Here is a 21,874-nt window from a genome sequence, read left to right as displayed (position 1 = left end):
AAAAAGAATCTGCAGGCGATACGATCACGGACATCGAAGCTTGGACCCGCTCGCTGGTTGCAGACGCCAAAGCGTCAACCAAGAGCGTCGAAACTGAGGCTGAAACTGACAAGATGGACAGCCGCCTGGCGCATCTCATCGAGGCGAAGAATTCGATCCTGGCCAGGTGGAAGGGCTAGAGACTCAATCGAAGACTTCGAAAGAAAATAGCGGAGATCAGCCGCAACATCGAGGAACACTGCCTAACGCTCAACCTCCAGCAATGGAACGAGTTGTGCAATGCAGTCGATGGACAACTGCACAACGGGAAATCGTGGAACCTGCTCAGGTATCTGTTGGACGAAACGAAGACCAAATCCCACCAGAGTGACTGCCTCGCACGTCTATTACACAGGGAGCTCGAGAAGTATGGTGAAGATGCAGTGACCGTCCAGTTACGAGCCAAGTACTTGCCGCACACGTCGACTGCACAACACGGCCCTTATGATGGGGATCCGAATGTAGAATTGGATAAGGGCTTTAGTGCAGAAGAGATCAGGACGGCGCTGCACAACATAAACAGCAGATCGGCGCCAGGCCCTGACGGGGTGTCGAATCGCGCCCTGAAGAATCTTGACGACAAATCCGTGGAACAGTTAACGGCATTTATCAATGACTGCTGGCAGCGCGGCACCCACCCGCAACAATGTAAAACTGCGGAAATGATACTAATCTCGAAACCCGGAAAAGCACCGAGCCTCGAAAACCTTCGCCCCATACCGCTGACGTCCTGCGCGGCAAGACCATGGAGCACGCACTGCTTAACCGCTGGCAAGCCCACTTAGAGCACAAAGGGGCATACCCACCATCCATCATAGGATTCCGCCCACAATTGTCCACGCAGGCCGCAATGATACAACTGAAGCACCACGTTCTTGATGGCAAGACGAGAGGCACCAAAGCAATTCTCGGCCTCGACCTTGAAAGCGCATTCGATAATATCGCGCACTCGGCGATCTTACACCAGATATCGCGGCATAACCTAGGTGTACGCACGTACAACTACGTTAAAGATTTCCTGACAGACAGACAGGCGAGCTGTTTTAGTGGCAGGGGACCTCCAGCTAGAAGAGCAAACGCTGGGGAGCACCGGCACGCCGCAGGGCTCCGTCATCTCGCCCACGCTCTTCAACCTGGTCATGATCGGCCTAGCAGAAAAGCTACAAAAACTGAAAGACGTCCGGCACACAATATACGCCGACGATATAACAATTTGGGTGCACAAAGGCAGCGACGGTCACATCGAAACGGCACTGCAACTAGCAATCGAGACAATAGAGGAATACGTAGAGGGTACGGGTTTACGATGTTCGCCGAAAAAGTCGGAACTCCTACTCTACCGCCCCACGCAGAGGGGCAGACCGCCCGGGAGTGGTCGGAATGCGGCAACGACAAAGCGCGAGTACGAAGAGATCAGACTACGTACGAGAAACGGAGCAACCATCCCGATAGTACACACAATTAGGGTCCTCGGCATGATAATCGAGGCCAACGGCGTCAACGGCGAAACGATCACTAAATTAAAGCACAAGACAGCTAACGCCATGCGAATCCTCAAGAGGGTCACTAGCAGAAGAAACGGAATGAGGGAGGAGAGTCTCACACGACTCATACACTCTTTCGTCATTAGCCATATTGCGTACGTTGCGGCATTCCACAACTGGTACAAGAGAGAAGAAGCCAAGATCAATGTCCTCATTCGCAGGGTGTACAAGATAGCACTGGGTCTACCCGAGTCCACCAGCACGCATCGCTTGCTCCAGCTCGGACTTCACAACAAGCTTAGCGAAATCGCCGAGGCGCAGAGCACTTCACAACTGGAAAGATTAACGGGAACGACAGCAGGCCGCCAGATAATGGAAAGTCTCGACATCCGTTACCACGCACAACAAGGCCAGAAAGTCGTCATTCCAAACGCGATCAGACAAACGCTATGAGTCGATCCGATTCCACGAAACGTTCACCCGGAGCACAACCGGGGAAGAAAAGTGGCCAGGGCCAGAGCTCTCCTGCACAGCCACGGAGACGATACGAACAAGGTTCGTTGACGCCGCAAAATACGCAAAACGCTCGCGATTCGCGGTTGCGGTCGTCGATTCGTGCGGCAAAACGCGCATAACGTCAAGTGTAGCGTGCGAACGCGCAGAAAAGGCGGAGGAAGCGGCGGAGGCAGTCGCCCTCACGGATCCGACGTGCACTGTGGTTCTCTGCGACTCGCATCAGACGGTTAGAAACTTCGCCAAAGGATGAATCTTACAGAGAGCGGAACGAGTCCTGAGGAACCGACAAGTCCAGCAGGAGGTAGAATTACAAACCAGAATTCAATGGTTCCCGCCGCACATGGGAGAATAATCGAGGACGTATCGCAACCGCAACGAGACGGCACACGCCAAGGCGCGCGAGCTCGCGAACCGCGCCGGCGACCGTCGTCCGTGGAATAGCACCAAAGACTGATTGACCAGCTACAACGAAATTACCAAGGCCCTCTGCCTGGCCCGCCGAACCTTCCCTCCGCCCAGCGACAAGCTGGACAGGGCGCACGCGGTGGCCCTCAGACAACTGCAGACGCTCACGTACCCCAACCCGGAACTATAGCACAGGCTTTACCCCGGTACATACCCAACAAATATATGCAAGGTCTGCCACGCTAATGTAGCCACTTTAACTCACATGCTCTGGGACTGTAACAAAAACCTTCACGGTGCTAATTCCCGAACCCTCCCGCCGCGGTTGGCCGCTGCCTTGCGCAGCCCCAGCCTCGGGCACCAACTCTGGGCCGTCCAGCAGGCCCGCGAGGCGACGGCGAGGCAGCGCCTCGACGTCCCCACGTGGGAGACCTAAGGCCCCGTCGGCGAAAGATGTGCAGGACTATGAATAAAGTTGTTACCAACCAAAGTCGAAATTATTCCGAAACGCTCCACCATTGCACCTCTTCCTTCCTTTTTTCTTTCACTTCCTCCTTTATTTCTTTTGCCGCGTAGGTGGGGTGTCCAGCGAGAGATGCAAGACAATTACTGCGTCATCTCCTTTCCTAAAAAAACATTTTCAATTTCTCTCCAGTGTCCGAGAACGCACTCAACGTCAGAGACGCCAAGCCGTTGTTAAGGACGAGGTAGCAGCGTCCCGCCGCTGCCACCAGTTTGTTAGGGACGAGGTAGCAGCATCCCACCGCAGCCACCAGTTTGTTACAGACGAGGTAGCATGGTCGTGCGCCGGAGTGGGAATGAGGGACGTCTGAGACGAGGCTGCTGGGAAAAGACAATGAAAGAGGACTTTATACAGCAATTTTCATATTTACAAGTGAGCTGCAGGAACGCTGCATCACGACAGCTCATCAGGAGATCATTCAAAGACAAAGAGCTCCCCGGCCGTGCCGCTGCCGGGGTTCTAAAGAGTTCCCTTCCCTAGGTTCCCAAGATGAGGGCCGGGCGTGTAGGGGAAAGAAGTTCTCACTGGCACCAATCACAGACACACACGCACTCACTCACTCCCGAGAGATCACACCGCCGTCACGCGCTGGGAGAGGGGGGAACGATGTCATCCACGTAGCGCAGACGCCGGAATGTCCATGAGCGGCGTTCACGCGCATTTCGAACGCGCGTTCCCACTCGGTGTAGGCGAAACGCTCGCTCAACCGGGCAGACGGACGCGGCTTCCGTGGCAATCCAGGCGCTCACCCAACGCGCGTCTCGGGATTTGTCGCGTTTCGCTGCTGCCATGTCGTTGTCTTCCCAGGACGAAGGCGAGACGTAACACCGTGTATCGTTGCCCGATATGCTACAACTTTCGCTCTCTAACTAGTTCAGCAATAGTTGAACCGAGGAGGGGTCAAAATGTTTTAGTGCTGCCGGGCACATCATGTATTGGTGAGAAGGCGGAGAAGGAGCCGCTCTTTACATGGGCGAGGGTAAAGGTGATGACTATCTTGATAGTTGATTGTCACATCTTTGATGGAATAGATCAGATTAGGATCGGCTTCCTGATCGGGGGAGGAGAAGGCAGCCAGATGAGAGAGCGCGCGGGTGGGTGCATCTGCTTCCTCGTTTCCTGCAAGCCCCTGATGAGCAGGGGCCCATATAAGGTAATGGTGTACGAAGTCTGTATCCCGTATGCAATTTTGGTACATTCGATAGTCTAGGAAGGTACTGCAGCCTTGTTCGACGCCCCGACAGGCCCCTTGGGAGTCGGTAATTAAGCATTTTGAATCGGAATGTGAGGCTGCGAGAGCAATCACGTCCTCTTCTGCTTGTGTTGCACTGCAGGTTCTGAAGGTGAGGCGTTAACTGTGTTGCTGTTGTGAACTATCACGACCGTGTACCATCCCCCGTAGTGAGGACCGGAGGCGACCACGTAGCAAAACACGTGTTCTGTTGCCATACAGCCGGGCTAGGGCTTCCGCCTGTCCCAGGAGCCGGCCACTATGGTCTAAGTGTGAAATAGTTGGCTGGAAGAGGTGGCAGATTGAGGGCGCGTCTCCACAGCTCTGGGATGTGAAACCTGTCTTCCATGGGAGTGCTGTGTTGGATATGGATTCGGGCAAGAAGGCAGCGACCCGACTCCGTTAGCGACAAGCGGATGTACTGGTTTGTAAGGTGCGCCTCCCTGAGCTTCCGGAAAGTTCCGAAAGATGACCTCAAGCGCATCCTCCTCCTACTTTCGTGGGGGGAGATAAGGAGTCGAATAGAGAATTAGACTGGCTACAAAGTCGTCTGCCAGCTGCAAGTCATCCTTACTTCGTGACAACCAACGGTTGTTGGAAACCCGGCGGACCATGCGGCCCCCCTGGTCCTCCGCCTTACGGAGTTTAGCCAACGTAGTGTTTGGCCGTCTGTATTTGTGAGTGTATATTACGAGTACCCGTATCTCTTCAGTTTCGCGTATAGGACCAGTCTCAAGAGAAAGAGAGGTTTTAACTGTGCATTTTTGTGAGCGGCAGAGGTGGAGAAATTCCGATTTTGGAGGGGAACATTAAAGACCGCAGCAGTGGTCATAGCAGTTTACTATCGTCGCCGCTGTTTGCAGGCTAGTTTCAATGTCCCCTGTGCTGCACTGCGTGGCCCACTGGGTGATGTCATCGGCGTGCAGCACGCCTTGTACCCAGATGGACCCAGCTGTACCCAGCTGGATCGGCAGGGGCATCATAGCAAGAGTGAAAAGCAGCGGGGAAAGTACCGCCCCTGGCAGGTTGCCCGCGTGCGGAGTAGGTAATGACAATGCTCTCTACCTTAGATGCAGATGTGGGATTCACGATATATTAGAAATTGGCATATGTATCAGAATATGTTAAGGCCACAGTTGGCCTGGCTTAGGTTAGTGAGTATGATCACGTGTGTTAAATTGTCAAATGCCCCATTAAGATCCAAGGCGAGTGCTACCCGGTCATTATGGGGGCAGCATCGATGAAGTAGCGTGTGCCAGTTGTTAAAATCGTCGGTTATAGTCGACAGGGCATGTAATGCAACAGATTGGTTGCCAACAGAAGTGAAGAATGGCAGGAGGTGGGAGAAATTTACGTATTTAGGCGGGTCAAGCTTCGGAATTTTGCGAGAATAAGGTGGATGCAGCTGGCACAGGAGAAGGTTATTAGGGGAGGTATGCGAACGGCGTTGTCCTTCAGGGGGCGTCGTTAGCTGATCCTAATAATTGTATTGGTCGCACCCCTGAGATAAACAAGTGAATATTTACGCATTTCTAATCCTTGCTTGTCTCCATATAGCCTATACAGGATAGTAGTCCTTGCTGTGGAGATAATTATATGATTGGACACATTATAACTAGCTGTTATATATTAATAAATTGAAAGCCTATGTATGTCATATTCACCGACTAGACCAACTTCAATGACGAAATCAACACTGAGTGCCGGCAGTGCAATTTTAACATGCAGCCGAGATGGCGTGACACGGTACATACTCCTATCTCGTAAATTACCGTTTTCTGATTTGTAGACATTTTGTAGCGAGAGCTACACCAAGCTAGCCGCTTCGCGAAGTCAGGGTGGGTGCGCACTGAGCCGTGGCACCACGGGCAGGTCGTCGCGCCGAGCGGCATTTGGCGTTCCTTCGTAAAATTGAAAATTGGTTTTCAATTTTAGCCGCCCCACATATCTCTATGGACACCCGATCCGCGCCATAGAGGAAGGGATAAACAATGGGACCAAAGAAATGGTTCATGGTCTATGAGTGTTTAACGTCTCAAAGCGGCTCGGCCTATGAGGAACGTCGTTGAGAAGGGCTCCAGAAAATTGCACCACCTGGGGGTTCTTATTGTGCACCCACATCGCGCAGTACACGGTGCTCTATAATTTAGACTCCGTCGAAATTCTAGGCGCCCGCCTTGTCCGTTGTGCGCATGCGCGGAGTGTTGTCACAAATGGGGCGGGTATATATATCACAACGATACCGAGCCTCTGGTAGAGGTTGAAATTATGTTGGGATATGAGTATCTCTTGTTTCAGCCAGCGTCTTCGCTTCGGCGGACATAGTTGTTGCGACCCGCGTCTCTTCTTTCCCTCTTTCCTCATCTTATAACTCTCCTATATGTGCACGTAGCAGCGGTGGTGGCTAGGCTCGAGTCAGTCGACAGGCCCGTGCACTTTCCTTTTCATTCTTCTCTCAGCCGCAACAACAACAACAGCGTGTGGTAGAAATGGACAGCTCGGGGGAAGCTGCAGGCTACGGCCGCTTATCTGTTTTTGTCATCCAGCGTGCGCTTCGGCGGACACGGTTGTTGAAACGCACGTCTTTTCTTTTTCTGTCTACCGTTATCTTTTAACTCTTACAACAGTATTAAGGTTACCTGAAGCAATGGCTGCAGGAGGCTACTTTAGAATCGCAACGTCCACTTGACGTAAGGTTTCAATATGCAGCGGTGCGGAAAAAATTGGGGGCGCCGAATGCCAGCCTTTAAGAGTATAACAAGACAGGATTCTCGTGTCGTGTTTGCTCTCTTCCTCAGTTACCTAATTTATCACTAGCGAACTCATAAGCAGTTGCGTACATATCACGACATGCCTCTAAGGCACTTCGCTCCGTCAAAACTACAGCGCAGTCACTGGGCTCACGTTTATTCCGCTTCAATCAACGTGCATTCATGATCTGGTATCCAAGTATTGCAGTAAGGTATTTGCCTGGGCTAGTCGGTACATTGTTAAAACTGAAGGGACAACGCACGAAGGACATGTCTAAAGCAGAGACGAACACAGCGCTCTATTTCTATCTCCCTTAGTCCTGCCCTTCGTGCGCTGCGCCTTCAGTTTAATCTGGTATCCAAGTATCCGAAGGTCCTGGGTTCAACTTGCACCCAAACACCTCGCCTAGTGGTTATGGTGCTCGGCTGCTGACGGGAAAGACGCGGTTTAGATCCCGTCGGCGTCGGTCTGATTTCTAAGGAGGCAACATTCAAGAGGAACGTGCATTGTGTGATGTGAGCGCACGTTAAAAAACCCCAGGTGGTCGAAATTTCCGCAGCCCTACACTACAGCGTCCCTCATAGCGTGAGCCGCTTTGTGACTCAGAAGGGGCTGTAATCAAACGAGTGGCTGTAATGGGCACAGTGTGGGCACGGCGAGGCCTTCAGAATGAAGCCAGCTGAACCTTTTGTCCTGTTCTTACAGGCCTTCCTGTGCCATGCTTCAACATCGGATCACGCCTGAAGTACGTGCTTTGTTGCCGACAGCTACGACGGTCATCTTTTGCGGCTGCCTGCGTGGAAAGCTACCGCATGGAACGGACTGGCGCATGCGCTCCCTGGGACGACAACTTCGTCGATGATAACGGACAGCACCGGCTATTTAAGCTCAGTCTTCATCGAGCCTTCGTGTGGGCACGGCGAGACCTTCAGAATGAAGCCAGCTGAACCTTTTGTCCTGTTCTTACAGGCCTTCCTGTGCCATGCTTCAACATCGGATCACGCCTCAAGTACGTGCTTTGTTGCCGACAGCTACGACGGTCATCTTTTGCGGCTGCCTGCGTGGAAAGCTACCGCATGGAACGGACTGGCGCATGCGCTTCCCTGGGACGACAACTTCGTCGATGATAACGGACAGCACCGGCTATTTAAGCTCAGTCTTCATCGAGCCTTCGTGTGGGCACGGCGAGGCCTTCAGAATGAAGCCAGCTGAACCTTTTGTCCTGTTCTTACAGGCCTTCCTGTGCCATGCTTCGACATCGGATCACGCCTCAAGTACGTGGTTTGTTGCCGACAGCTACAACGGTCATCTTTTGCGGCTGCCTGCGTGGAAAGCTACCGCATGGAACGGACTGGCGCATGCGCTCCCTGTACGACAACTTCGTCGATGATAACGGACAGCACCGGCTATTTAAGCTCAGTCTTCATCGAGCCTTCGTGTGGGCACGGCGAGGCCTTCAAAATGAAGCCAGCTGAACCTTTTGTCCTGTTCTTACGGGTTAGTAAACAACAAATATGTTTTAGAAGTGATGATAGGTTCATTATTGTTCTGCCGTGCCCCACAGTGTGTGTTGATCTTGTACTGGAATGCATCTCATTGTTGTTGATACTTGCTGGTGATGTTGAGCAAAATCCTGGGCCTGATACTGTCGAAAAAATGTTCAGTGACCTCTTGAAAGGACAGAAAGCGCTCATTGAGGAGATGAGGCAAGTTAAAGAAAACCAGAGTTTGCTTTCCCAGCAATTTGATAAAGTGAATGAGAAGATGCTAGAAATTGAGAGCAATTTATTGAATATGCGCAAAAAAGAGAGAGAGAGAAAGGAATTTTAATGAGGGAAAGGTGGAGAGGCGCAAAAAAGAAGAAAAACCTGAAGCATTGGTGCATGACCTGGGAGTAACTATCCGTTCACAGCAAGAGAAAATAGTCGAGATGGAAGACCGAGGCCGACGAAACAATCTTCTCGTAATCGGAGTATCGGAAACTGATAGTGAAACTAGCGTCGAACTTAAGAAGAAAGTATTGGACGATGTGTTCCACGAACGCCTTGGTGTCAGAGTTAACACGGTGGAACGGATACACATGCTCGGAAAGAAGGGCGTGGACAAGGTGCGCCCAATGATCGTTCGTTGCTTCGACTACAATGAAAAAATGAATTTATTTAGGAACTGCAAGAAACTAAAGGGCAGCAATACTTCTTTATCACATGATTATTCCCAGGCGACTTTACATAAGCGCAAGAAACTGTGGGCAAGTGCACAGCATGAGAAGGACAATGGCGCAAAGATTTGGCTTCAGCATGACAGGCTTTTTATTGATAAAGAGGAATTTGTCTGGGATGACGACAACCACTGCCGCTTGAGGGTAGAACGCACGCTTGCTACTGATAATAAAAACGAATGACAGTTTGGGACAGAAGAAAGAAATTTTACATTGATAAATTTGAATGCACGCAGTCTCCTGAATAAAACTACTGACCTAGAACACATTATCATGCTTTACCAGCCAGATGTAATTGCAGTAACAGAAACATGGTTGCGTCCTGAAATAACTGATGGTGTGATAGTACCACCTTCGTATCGAATGATACGTAAGGATCGTGACACGCGCGGTGGTGGTGTGGCGCTTATTTTTAAAGAAGGAATCGAATTTCTTCTTATGAAGGATTGCCCTAACACGGAGAGCATCTGGTGTCAGATAAAATTTGGTGTTTCTTCTTGTGTTATTGCCGGAGTATATCGACCCCCCAGTGCCCCTATTACATTTCTTGAATCGTTACAAGAATACGTTTCAAATAATGTACCTGGAAACGCAAGTGTGATCATTGCCGGTGATTTCAATTTGCCGAGTATATCTTGGGAGTCACTTGATGCAGGCACAACTGATGCTAAACACTGTGAGGTCATGTTAGACATTGCCTTTAATAATGATCTCACACAAATTGTCAAACACACAACAAGGATTTGAGAAAGTACGGAATCAATACTAGACTTGGTTTTTGTAAGCAGCAAAATAACTGAATATGATGTGTCCGTTAAGGAAGGGCTTTCTGATCATAATCTTGTTTTAGTTTCTTTCAAACGGCTTAGACCACCGGAAAAAACGAAGAGGCTAACTATTTCTGTTAACGATTTTTCGAATGCTGATGATGTCAGCATCATAGACTACTTGGAAATGGCCTTGGATTCTTACCACAGGGAGGATGACGTCAACACTTTGTGGGAGAGGTTTAAAAATATAATCAGGTATTGCCTGCAAAAGTTTGTTCCGCAACGTAAAAAAACGATAAAGAAACGTAAACCTTGGATAAATCGTGAAATAATCCAGCTAAAGCGAAGAATAAAGCGGAGAAAACGCAACAGAGTAAGGAATCAAAATGAAATGTCGCACCTATCTTCGATACTTAAAGAGAAGTTATTGACAGCAAAAGATACCTATTTGTCAGAAAAGCTGACCCAATTTATGAAAACTTCCCCACAGCGTTTTTGGCGTCACCTTTCACCCTCGAGGGAAAAAAATGAAGTTTCTTACAGTGGATGGTTGTGTTGTTACTGATAAATCAGAAATCGCTAACAGATGTAATGCCTATTTTCATTCTGTATTTAGCCCTTCTAACTCTAGGCCCCAGAATTCTATAAGCGGATTATGCTCCCAACCGTATGACATACCCGCTATTACCTTGTCCATTGAAAGAATATTTTCCCTCCTCCTTAATTTAGATACAAAAAAGTCTTCCGGTCCTGATTCTATTCCTAATGAGTTCCTAAGAAGATACGCGGAATGGATCGCAAAATATTTATTTATCATATTCAACGCATCACCGAAGCAACATTCCTTGCCAAATGACTGCCTGCAGGCTAGGATAGTTCCAGTACACAAATCTGGAAGCAAGCACGTTCCCGACAATTACAGACCTATTTCTATCACCTGCTCCTGTTGCAAGATGCTTGAGCACGTCGTGGCAAACTGCTTATCCAAATATCTTGAGGACACGAACAAACTAAATCCCAATCAACATGGTTTCAGGCGGGAGCTCTCTACTGTTACCCAACTTGTAGAAACACTGCATGATTTTCCAAAAGGCTTAAACAACAGGGACCAAGTGGATGCAGTTTGCCTAGACATGTCTAAAGCATTCGACCGTGTACCCCATGATGAACTTCTTAATAGGCTCATTGACTTAGGCATAAACACAGATATTGTGTACTGGATTAAAGCTTACCTTACTAATAGAACCCAGTATGTGGAGGTAGACGTTGTGAAATTTGACGTCCCGGGTGTACTCTTAGGTGTCCCTCAGGGGTCTGTGCTGGGGCCCATAATATTTTTACGCTGTATTAACAACATCGCAGTCTCACTTCCTCCTCAAATTACAGTCCGGCTATTTGCGGATGACTGTTTAATATACTCAATCATATTGTTACGCGGCGGCCAGCCGAAGAATGAGACGTGGTGAACCATGGCTATGAGAAGATTTAATGGCCGCTGGCCTAGCGCGGGCGCTCCGTCCCGCGCCACTGCCAGCTTCGTCTTCGTCACACTACCCGGGGCCTCCGAGCGATCGTCCCGATCGGTGACGAACAGACGGCGAAATGGCGATGGTCTTGAGTGAAGGATCGAACAATATGTAAAAGATGGTGCAGTGCTGGCCGCCACGATGAGAAAGATGAGAGAATGAGTCCCGGTCAACGATGCATTCGGGCCGTAGGGTGCCAGGAGCTGACGGCCGAGGTCTCTGGACGCACCGAACGGCAGAGGCAGGGGGACGGTGTCTTCACGTTTGGGTCAGTGGGGTCTTGGGTCGGTGGGGTCTTGGGTCCGTCGGGTCTTGGGTCCGTCGGATCTTGGGTCCGTCGTGTAGTGTGGTCCGGGCGGGGGACGGGGCTGGGGTGAGCGTCGAAGTCGGTTCAGGTCGAACGGGCTGGGGCACGGCCGTGCGGCGCTGACTAGGTACTCACGGCCGACGTCCACGGCAGGCCCAGGACGCCGAAGCTCCGTGACCAGGATGGCGATGAAGGGACCCCAACACCTCACAACAAATGTTACGCGGCGGCCATCCGAAGAATGAGAAGTGATGAACCATGGCTATGAGATGATTTAATGGCCGCTGGCCTAGCGCGGGCGCTCCGTCCCGCGCCACTGCCAGCTTCGTCTTCGTCACAATATCAAAGCCAGAAGACCAGCTCACATTAAATTTGGCGTTGAACTCCATTAATCAATGGTGTAGAGCTTCCCGAATGAAAATTAATTATACAAAAACATCATATATTACACTGACAAACAAAACGAAAAATATTTTTTCATTTGATTATAAAATAGATGGGCGGAATATAACAAGTGTCAACTCCTTTAAGTATTTAGGTGTCACTATATCATCTAATCTAAGTTGGAATTTACATATTGACAACATATGTTCAAAAGCCGAAACTAAATTGTGGTACATTAAAAGAAAACTGAAACTTGCATCCACAAAAGCAAAACTAACTGCCTATCTCGCGCTGGTACGTCAGACATTGGAATATGCAAGCGTCATATGGAATCCGTATCAGTCAAATCAAACGGATAAGATTGAAAAAGTTCAAAGAAGGGCCACCAGGTTCATTCTGTCAAAATATAGATATACTGATTCCGTGACTGACATGCTACATGAATAATAACTTCCTTCACTGTCGAAACGAAGGAAGATTCGCCAGGCTAAAATTTCTTTATCTTTTGCGCAATAATCACTTCAACTTAAACACAAGCCTCTATTTGCAACAGCGTTCGTGTCGCCCTTTAAGAAGCTCTCACAGTTACCAGGCTACACCCATGATGGCCTGTATTAACTGTTTTAAATACTCCTTTTTCCCTAGAACAATAACAGAATGGAATTCCCTGCCTCAGGCCTTTCTGCAAATAGACAATCTCCCCAAATTTGAAAATTGCTTGTACCGTCACTTACCTGAATAGACATCCCTGTAATTTTGTTTTTCTTTTTATACGTTTTGTTTCCCTACTGCTATTTTATGGTTGTACGCTAAAATATTTACCCAGCGTTTGTACTTTAGGCCTGTATCTGCAGTGCAGGACAGCTGTGTTTCGACGATTGTCGTTTTCAATTTGACTGTTTTGAATTGTGCACTGTTCATACTTGTGGCTGTGTGACATAACTTACATATGTATCTGTTTCCACCCTGTAACGGCCTACGGCTGACAGTATAAATAAATAAATAAAAATCGAAAGTGGACGATGTGAGGATGCTGCGAAAAAAATATTTTTGAAATTGGATGAATAGTTAATTAGAGACAAACATTTTCAAAATGTGGACAAGGCCAGAGGAAAAGTGGTGCTCAATTTGAAAATGCTGGAAGTGTGGGCCACGTGACCAGAAGTGTGGGCGGAGCCAACGTGTGGCGCCAAATGTGGAAGTCCGGAATGAGTACCGAGATGAAATGAGAGAAAATGTGCAGTTAATCGGGATCCAATCGGTAAATAATTATTATAGAAAGTGTCAACAAGGTGAACTAAGGTGCATTAATTTTGAATAAAGATTATTTATTCTTGAATTAAGGAAAATTATTGCGATTTAATTGTGAAATAATGCAACATTAAGGTGAATTAGAGTTAATTAAGTGAATAACTGTGAATTAATTGTGAATGAATTTATATTTAGGGGGAATTAAAATGAATTGTTTTTGATGAAGTGGGTAATCAATGAACCAATTCAAAAACAACAAAGGAATTTGTAATGAGGAGGCCTCATTGCTTTCGAATTGCTCGAATGCGGGGTACCCCAGCGGTCTTGAATTTTGCTGGGGAAACACTCTTTGTACGAAGTACGTTGTGTGTTTGGCATAATTTCAAGGGAGGAATGGAGCTTTTCATAAATTCCGCCGTGCTACCAAGCGGCCGCGCAAAGAACTCTGGGAAAACTAAGCGCCGCGGCGCCCGGGGCGCTGCGCTTGCGTCTTTTCGTCTGTCTCTCCGACTCTGTCTGATCACCGGAAAGCCTTTCTCTGCCATCTCGTCGCCATCGCTGTGTATTAGTCTTCCTGTGTTGTCTGCTGTTCCTTTGCATCGCATGACACAGTTGGATGTTGCGTTCCGCGGTCATGGATCACCAGCCGAGCGCCAGTAGACGCCAAGACAGGCGTTCGCCCAATGTATGTATACATAGAACCATCGCCGCTCATGTGCCCATGGTAATGGTGAAAAACTTTATTTATAAAAGCCTAAAAAAAACAAAAATTATTGCGCAGCATTGCGGGAGGGCTTCAGGCTGCCGGTTGTTCCTACGTCCTCTGCCCAGGTCACCAGCCGTAGTTGGAGATTCGCATGCGCCTATCGCTCCACGTCCCGCTGCTGTCCAGCTGCCCGAAATGGGTGTGCCCTTTTCGTTTGGGGCGTATTGTAGCTTCCAGGAGTGTTTTTCTTTGCTGGTGCTGTTGACAAGTCATCAGACAGCTTGGTCTTGCACTGATCGCTCGGGGTCGTGTTGTTTTAACTTCAGCAGCAACTGCATATGCGTGCAACGTTGCTGCCATTTAGTCGCAATGCAATAGTATGCCTTCTGCCACGTGAATAAGTGTCCGCGCGAGAGGAGGGAGAAGTTGTTTCGCCGCCAACGCTTCAGCCACCGCTTGGGCGTGTGATGTGATGTTGCATAAGGTCGCGTTCATATGCATGTTAGGTACGATGAAAATGGAAAGTTCGGCAAGCATTAGCAGCCGACAACCGTCTTCTCTCGAAACGAGTCTTACCCGTAGTCACAGCAGGTGTCCGTTCCACATACACTCGGTATGGAAAGATCGTGGGGAGACGATCCATGTATCCCTTGCCCCCGCTAGTGTTGAAATGCGCACCACATATTTTGTGGTATTTCGAAGGCTTCCACAGGGTAATTCGCCTTTGCGAACCTTGCCTATTTATCCTGCGCACCCATTCTAGCTTCAGTTTCTTGTCCTTGAGGAATGTGTGGAATGAAATGTTGATGTCCTTTCTAGTGTTGTTACTACAGCCGGGCACGCAGCACGTTTGACCGCCACCGCGATTCTCCTTTGCAGACATGTCGAATGTCTAAAAAAGTCACCACAGAACTGCAGAAAGACTAACAGATAACCACCTCAGCACTGCGCTGCAACCTTTTGCTAAGGGACACTAAGAGCGCGCACTAGAAGACGCACAATGGCTGAACACGGTGCACAACCCAGCAACATGGTTGACAGCAGCCGACACGGGAGGCGATCGCTCCTTTCTCCCATCATGCTTTGCGCCGATCGGCTAGGGAATGGCAATTTGTGGAAAGGTCCATACGCTGGGCATAATTTTAACCAAGGAATAAAAAACGTTGGAGAAATCTTATGTTGCAGTCATAAGTTGACGCGATAGCGTATGACAGTGTATGCCATTTGCTGCATCATCCAATCCTGATGCGACTCTTTAGGTTTTTTTTTTGGTATTTCCATTTTTCGAGTCTCTTGCACAAAGCAGTGACGTGGCAGTCTCTGAGAACTTTTATTTTTTTAAAAGGTTCATTTATTAGGATAATTATACGACTACACTTAGCATCAGCAAACACTGGCTGCCCATTCTGAGCAGTTTCACACCTTTCAATTCATTTTCCGCTTTTTTCAATTTTTTCAATTCATGATTGATAAATTATGCCCTCTAAAATTTTTAATTACCATCGTAGAGCATTGCCTTCTCATTCATGAGCAGTTTTACACCTTTGAACCCATTTTTGCAATTTTTACATTTTTCTTCTCACTTCTTTATTTAATCATTTAATCACAATGATTTCAATAACTCGTCATCATCTGTCACACAACAATCAATCGTCAATAACTACTACCATAAATTACCATGATACTGCCACGTAGCGGTGACTGCAGTCCGGCAAGAACGAAAACATCGAGAATGGCTTCTAAACAAAACTCTTAATTTGGGTTGGCTTTCGCCCGCACAGGCCTGAATTATGGAGGACAGCGAAACGAAAACTTCAAAAACAGTCTGGCCAGCGGGAAGCAAAACGGCGACAGCCACGTGAATGGGGCTTTCACTGGCATCGGCAGCGATACGAAAGTACATCAGACAGGAACAGCTATGCACAAGTGGCAGCTAGGAAGTCTAGAGGCGATGGAGAGAAGGGCATCAAGCTAAACCCAAAGAATGAGGTCTCAGTCACTGAATAGAAGCAGCGAAATCCGAAAATTAGGAGGGTGGGAGTAACTTAGTGCTTATCGGTGGTGACTCAAACATGAGAAGGGGCAAAGGAACTATAATTGAGCGTATAAAGGGTGATAGGCGGGTAGCAGTCGGTGTATTCCTAGGAAGGACAATGGGTGATGTACTGCGCGAGACGAAAAGTGAAATTTCTGAGAATGTTGCAGGGCGTATCTTGGTAGTGGTAGCGGCGGGGCTAAATGCCCTGAATGGTGACGCTGCACAAGTAGTGGAGAGATTAGCTGAGACAGCCGATAGTATAAGTGCAATAGCACGGCAAGTGCGGAGAGTGCCGTGTACAGTGTCGGAGATGCAAGGAAAGAATGGAGAGGTTGCCAACGACGATGTGAATCTCAATCGACATAAAGTCTAAAAGAACTAATGCAGCACTACCACAATGGGCAGGAAGACGGGCAATTCAGTATGCTACACATGGAGTGCAGCCTAGGCAGATTGGAGCAAACTCTTATCGCTGCATGCAGAATCGCTACCGACAATGGCTGGCAAAATGGGTAGGGGACAGAAAAATTGGAGGAAAGGTGACGTAATCCGGCAGTGGAACTGCAGGGGTATTCTGATTCCGTGGCACGCGTTGGGGCTGCGGCCACTCCTCAGATAGATGACAGGTCGCAAACACAAGGAAAATCGAACATTTATCCAGGCATTTACAACTTGTAAAAACGCGGTGCTGCCACAGTCGTGCAGCGCGGTAGAAGGAACGAGAGTGTCACGAGTTACGTAACATGACACCTCCGGAGGGAGGTGTAAAGAGGGAGAAAGCACGCGGGCGAGAGGGAAGGCGCGCGGGGAGAAGGAAGAGAAAGAGCGGGGAGGAGAGAAGTCCAGTGTTCGCAGATGAGGCTGGCGCCCGGGCGGGAAATTCAAACTGGACTCGGGACAGCACACTCCCCGTCTGGTTATACATATAACCACTATGTGATTTGTTCAGTCCTCACACGGAATAAGCAGGACTGTCTCAGTCACAGGACGGAGAAACGTCTTAATCACTCCCCGTGTCGCCGTCTTGATCTCGACCTTTCGCACCCTGCCGTCCGCACTCGCGATGGCGTTCACAATGAGTCCCATGGGCCACTCGTTGCGATGAATCTGGCTGTCTCTCAGGAGCACGAGGTCACCTGCCTTGAGATTCCGAGTTGTCCCCTGCCACTTCTGACGACTCTGCAGGGTGGTAAGGAACTCGCGTCGCCAACGGCACCAAAAGGCGGCGGCCAGCCACTGAACCTGCCGCCACTGTCGCCGATACACATTCTTTTCACCGAAGGCTGGTGGCACTGTGTTGCCGCCGACTTTCTGGGTCAGGAGTGTTGAAGGAGTCAGCACTTCCCAGCACTCGGGGTCCGTTGAGACAGGAACGAGGGGTCGAAAATTTATGATCCCCGAGACTTCCGCCAAGCAGGTTACCAAGACTTCGTGAGTAAGGCGACGAGAGGTACTCTCAAGAAGCATGGAGTCCAAAATTCGCCGTGTGACTCCTATCATTCTTTCCCACACTCCTCCCATGTGAGAAGCATGAGGGGGGTTGAATACCCAAGTGCATCCTTGGTCTGACAGGAATGTTCCTAGCTTCTCGTGGTCTGGGCCACTGGTGTCCAGTTTTAGTTCTGAGCACGCTCCAACAAAGTTCGTACCGCAATCGCACCTCAGGTGCTTTGCCGGGCCCCTTATGGCGAAGAATCTCCGGAGAGCATTAATAAAACTTGAGGTGTCCATGCTCTCGATCACTTCGATGTGAACAGCGCGGACACTCATGCAAGTGAAGAGCACGGCCCACCTTTTGCTGTTGGCGTCACCGCCTCTGGTCCGACGAGAAGCGACTTGCCACGGGCCAAATACATCTAATCCGACATAGGTGAAAGGCGGCTCGGTGCTTAGCCTTTCTGCAGGCAGGTCTGCCATCTTCTGCTCCAGCTGCCTTCCTCTGAGCTTGCAACACGTAACACAACTGTGTATGTATGAGGCGATGCTACGCTTAGCTCCGACGATCCAGAACCCAGCTGCCCTGACTGCTCCCTCAGTGAAATGGCGGCCTTGATGTTTTACCAGCTCGTGGTAATGCCGCACAATCAGGGTTGTGACGTGGTGCCGTCCTGGCATGATGATGGGCTTCCGCTCTTGCTGGTCGAAATGGTTTGCTCTGTCTAGTCGGCCACCAATTCTCAAAAGACCGTCGGAATCAACCCATGGGTCCAGCCTCCACAGAGCGCTTAACTTCGGAAGTCGCTTTCCTCGTTGCAAGCTTTTCAACTCTTCTGAAAAGGCTTCTTTCTGGACAGACAGAATAATGATTGCCTTCGCTCGGGCTAGGTGTTCTGTAGAAGGTCCTAGTTGTCGAGATGAGCTGTTATGCGGGCAGTCTGACACGTTGTGAGAGGTCCCCGAAATTTGCTCACCAGCCGCACGAGCATTGCAACTGCGCGAGTCAGCTTAATCCAACTCGAGAAGCGCTCGAACCGCCTGCTGCCGAGTTCTTGCACGCCTACACTGGTTGCGAGACCGTTTGCCTGGGGACGCACCTCCGTGTCAGAATCAGCATCGACCAAGTCGAACTTGCCCTTCAATACCCGCGAGCAGTGTTCTTGATGATACAAAAACTCCGGGCCTGTCAGCCAGGCCGATCCTGCCATTTGGGCTGCTGGCACAGACCTTGTTCTGAGGTCCGCAGGGTTCACGTCTGAATGAACGTAGTGCCATTGCTCTGGCCGTGTAGAGCTCCTGATGCGTTCGACCCTGTTACTGACATACACATAAAACCTCCGAGTCTTATTATGTATGTAACCTAGCACCACCTTGCTGTCAGTGTAGAAATTTACGCCATCAAGCTCCATATCTATTTCACGACTGACGAGCTCTGCTAGCTCCACTGCCAACACCGCGCCGCACAGTTCAAGCCTTGGAATGGTGTGTTCCGGATGTGGTGCTAGCTTAGCCTTTCCTATGACGAACCCAACATGACACGCACCATCTGGATATGTCACTCTGACGTAAGCCACTGCAGCCACAGCCTTGGTTGATGCGTCGGAGAATATGTGCAGTTCCTTGCGCTGTGCGGTAGTGAGTGAGGCAGGGGAATAGGTGCGAGGTATGTCCAGCTGCTCGAGCAATTGCAAGGAGTCTTTCCCCGTCTCCCACGTGGCGCTCTTGTCTTCAGGAAGTGGACAGTCCCAGTCGCTTGTCCCAACGACGAGCTCTCGGAGGAGGGACTTCCCTTGAACGATGACTGGAGCCACAAACCCAAGTGGGTCGTACAGGCTATTCACCACTGACAAGACACCGCGTCGAGTGAATGGCTTCTCTTGGATTGGAGTCGTAAATGTGAAGACATCCTTCTTCTGGTTCCAAGAAACTCCCAGACTGCGTTGGATTGGCGGCGTGCCATTGCACAAGTCAAGATCCTTCAAATCCTTGGCACGGTCTTTTTTTTGAAATGCTTCCAACACTGTAGGGCAGTTAGAGGCTATTTTGTGGAGCTTGAGGTTTGACGCGGCCAACATCTGTTGTGTGCGGCGTATCAGGCTGATGGCTTCCTTGTCTGTAGAGAGAGACTTCAACCCATCGTTCACATAGAAATCCCTCTCGATGAACTGCCTGACGTCGCTGCCAAATTCTTCCTCTCCTTCTCGTGCTGTTCTCCGCAGCCCATAGGTTGCAACTGCTGGTGAAGGACGACTATTTCCAAATACATGAACCTTCATTCGATACTCCACCACGTCACTGTAGATGTTGTTGTTGCGGAACCACAGAAATCTCAGATAATTTCGGTGGTCGTCTCGTACCAGGAAGCAGTAGAACATGTGCTTTATGTCCACAGTTATGGCCACGGGTTCCTTCTGGAATCGGATGAGCACTCCGAGCAGGCTGTTGATCAAGTCTGGACCGGTAAGCAGCACACTGTTTAAAGACACGCCTTTGAACTGTGCACTGGAGTCGAACACAACTCGTGTTTCGCCGGGTTTTCGTGGGTGGCAAACACCAAAGATGGGGAGGTACCAACACTCTTCTCCTTCTTGAACCGGTGGAGCTTCTTCGGCATGGCCATTCTTGAACATGTTGTCCATGAAGCTCGTGAATTGTTCCCTAAGTTCTGGCTTTCTCTTCAAGGTCCGTACGACAGCTGTGAGCCGCGACTCGGCCAAGCACCTGTTATTCGGAAGCCATGGCCTTGGAGAACGAAAGGGGAGAGGCGCTATCCAACTGTTGGATTCGTCCTTTGAGAACTCGTCGTCCATCAGCTTCAAGAACTTCCTGTCCTCGACAGAAAGGGAAGGTCTGTTGTCATCCTCCGTTGTCTGGAACAGCGTTTCAGCGATCTCATCGTCATAGCTGTGTTTCCTAGCAGCGTGCTGAGCTGGTTGGAAGCAGTGTGTCGACCCCTCCATGACAGTGAGTTTCTCTTTGACCAAGAAATGGTTCTCACATGGCTCTAAAAGAGAGGGACGTCCATTTTCTAGGACGTTTGTTTTGAGGTTGCTGACACAGTCCGGTGTGCGACTACGACTTATGCAGACATTTCCTACGATGACCCATCCCAGATCCAGTTTCTGAGCAAATGGCGCATCAGCCGGTCCGTTGCGCTGTTGTCGAACCTTGTGTATTCTGAGGATGTCTCTCCCGAGGAGAAGTAGAATCTTGGCCTCAGGGTCCAAACAAGGAATGAATTTAGCAACAGCTCTGAGATGAGGGTGATGCAATGCCACTTCCGGTGTTGGAATCTCGGTCCTGTTGTTAGGCATTTCGTTGCACTCGATAAGCGTTGGTAAGGGAAGCTTCACGGAGCCATGAATGTCTTCTATGAGAAAGCCAGACGCTCTTCTTCCTATTGCCTCCGTAGTTCCAGCACATGTCCTTAGTGTGTAGGGGGAACTGTGACCCTTGAGTCCGAAAATGTCGAAGAACTCTGTTCTTGCAAGGGACCTGTTACTCTGGTCGTCTAAGATGGCATACATTTTTGCAGTCTTGTGAGGCTGAGTCGTATTACTGACTTTCACCAAGCAGATCTTGGAGCAGGATTTGGCACCGTTGTTTTGACCGCAGACCTCTGTGCACTTGGATGACACCTCAAGTGCAAAATCCTTGTCTAGAATTGCATCTTCAGCATCGTTCTGAGCTACAGGAGGCTTGTGGCTGACATTTCCAGCATGAAGCGCCGTGGCATGCCGATCGCTACCACAATCGTCACATTTCAGAACTGTTTTGCAGTCTCTTGCAAAGTGGTCTGTCGAAGCGCAGCACCTGTAGCATATCCCAAAATTTTTCAGCAAACATTTTCGTTCATCCAGCGGCTTTTCCCTGAATGCGCGACACTTCCGGAGGGGGTGAGGCTTCCTGTGCAGAGGACAATACTTGGTTGCATCACGCCACTTTAATGCGTTTGAGGGCGGATGGTCAGTGCTTGCTTCCACGTCCGTCATTTGCACTGAGATGGGTGCTCTTCTCGGGCTTCCATCCGATGCCCATCTGTCTGCTCTCGTGAGCCTTGAAGGGGTGCTGCTCGCGGAGCTGAGTTTGAAGCTAAGATCGTTTCTCGTTTCCGCTTGGTCCCTGATAAAGCTGGCAAAGAACGAGAAAGGGGGAAAGGCGACCTGATGATTCTGTTTGTACTTGGAGCCTTTCGCGATCCACATGTCTTGCAAGCGCTGGGGCAGCTTTTCTACAATGGGGTTTACCCCTCTTGCGGTGTCGAGATAGGAGAGCCCAGTCAGGTGAG

General features: G+C 49.5%; 1 protein-coding gene across 1 annotated transcript; it reads right to left on the bottom strand.

Moving 5' to 3' along the window:
• Window positions 1–242: 242 nt before the first annotated feature.
• LOC149361478 (uncharacterized) lies at window positions 243–20,546 on the bottom strand. The gene is made up of 2 exons (XM_089568090.1): window positions 18,957–20,546; window positions 243–296 (listed from the first exon to the last, which is right to left on the bottom strand). Exons 1-2 carry the CDS (start codon window positions 20,544–20,546, stop codon window positions 243–245), a joined length of 1,644 nt encoding a protein of 547 aa, XP_089424216.1.
• Between the last annotated feature and the right edge of the window lie 1,328 nt (window positions 20,547–21,874).

This window comes from Amblyomma mixtum, chromosome 2, assembly GCF_055824585.1.
Source record: "Amblyomma mixtum isolate Tamu chromosome 2, ASM5582458v1, whole genome shotgun sequence".
In the NCBI taxonomy this organism is placed as follows: domain Eukaryota; kingdom Metazoa; phylum Arthropoda; class Arachnida; order Ixodida; family Ixodidae; genus Amblyomma; species Amblyomma mixtum.
The sequence above is the reverse complement of the archived record's forward strand: the minus strand, read 5'-3'. Positions and strand labels throughout refer to the sequence as shown.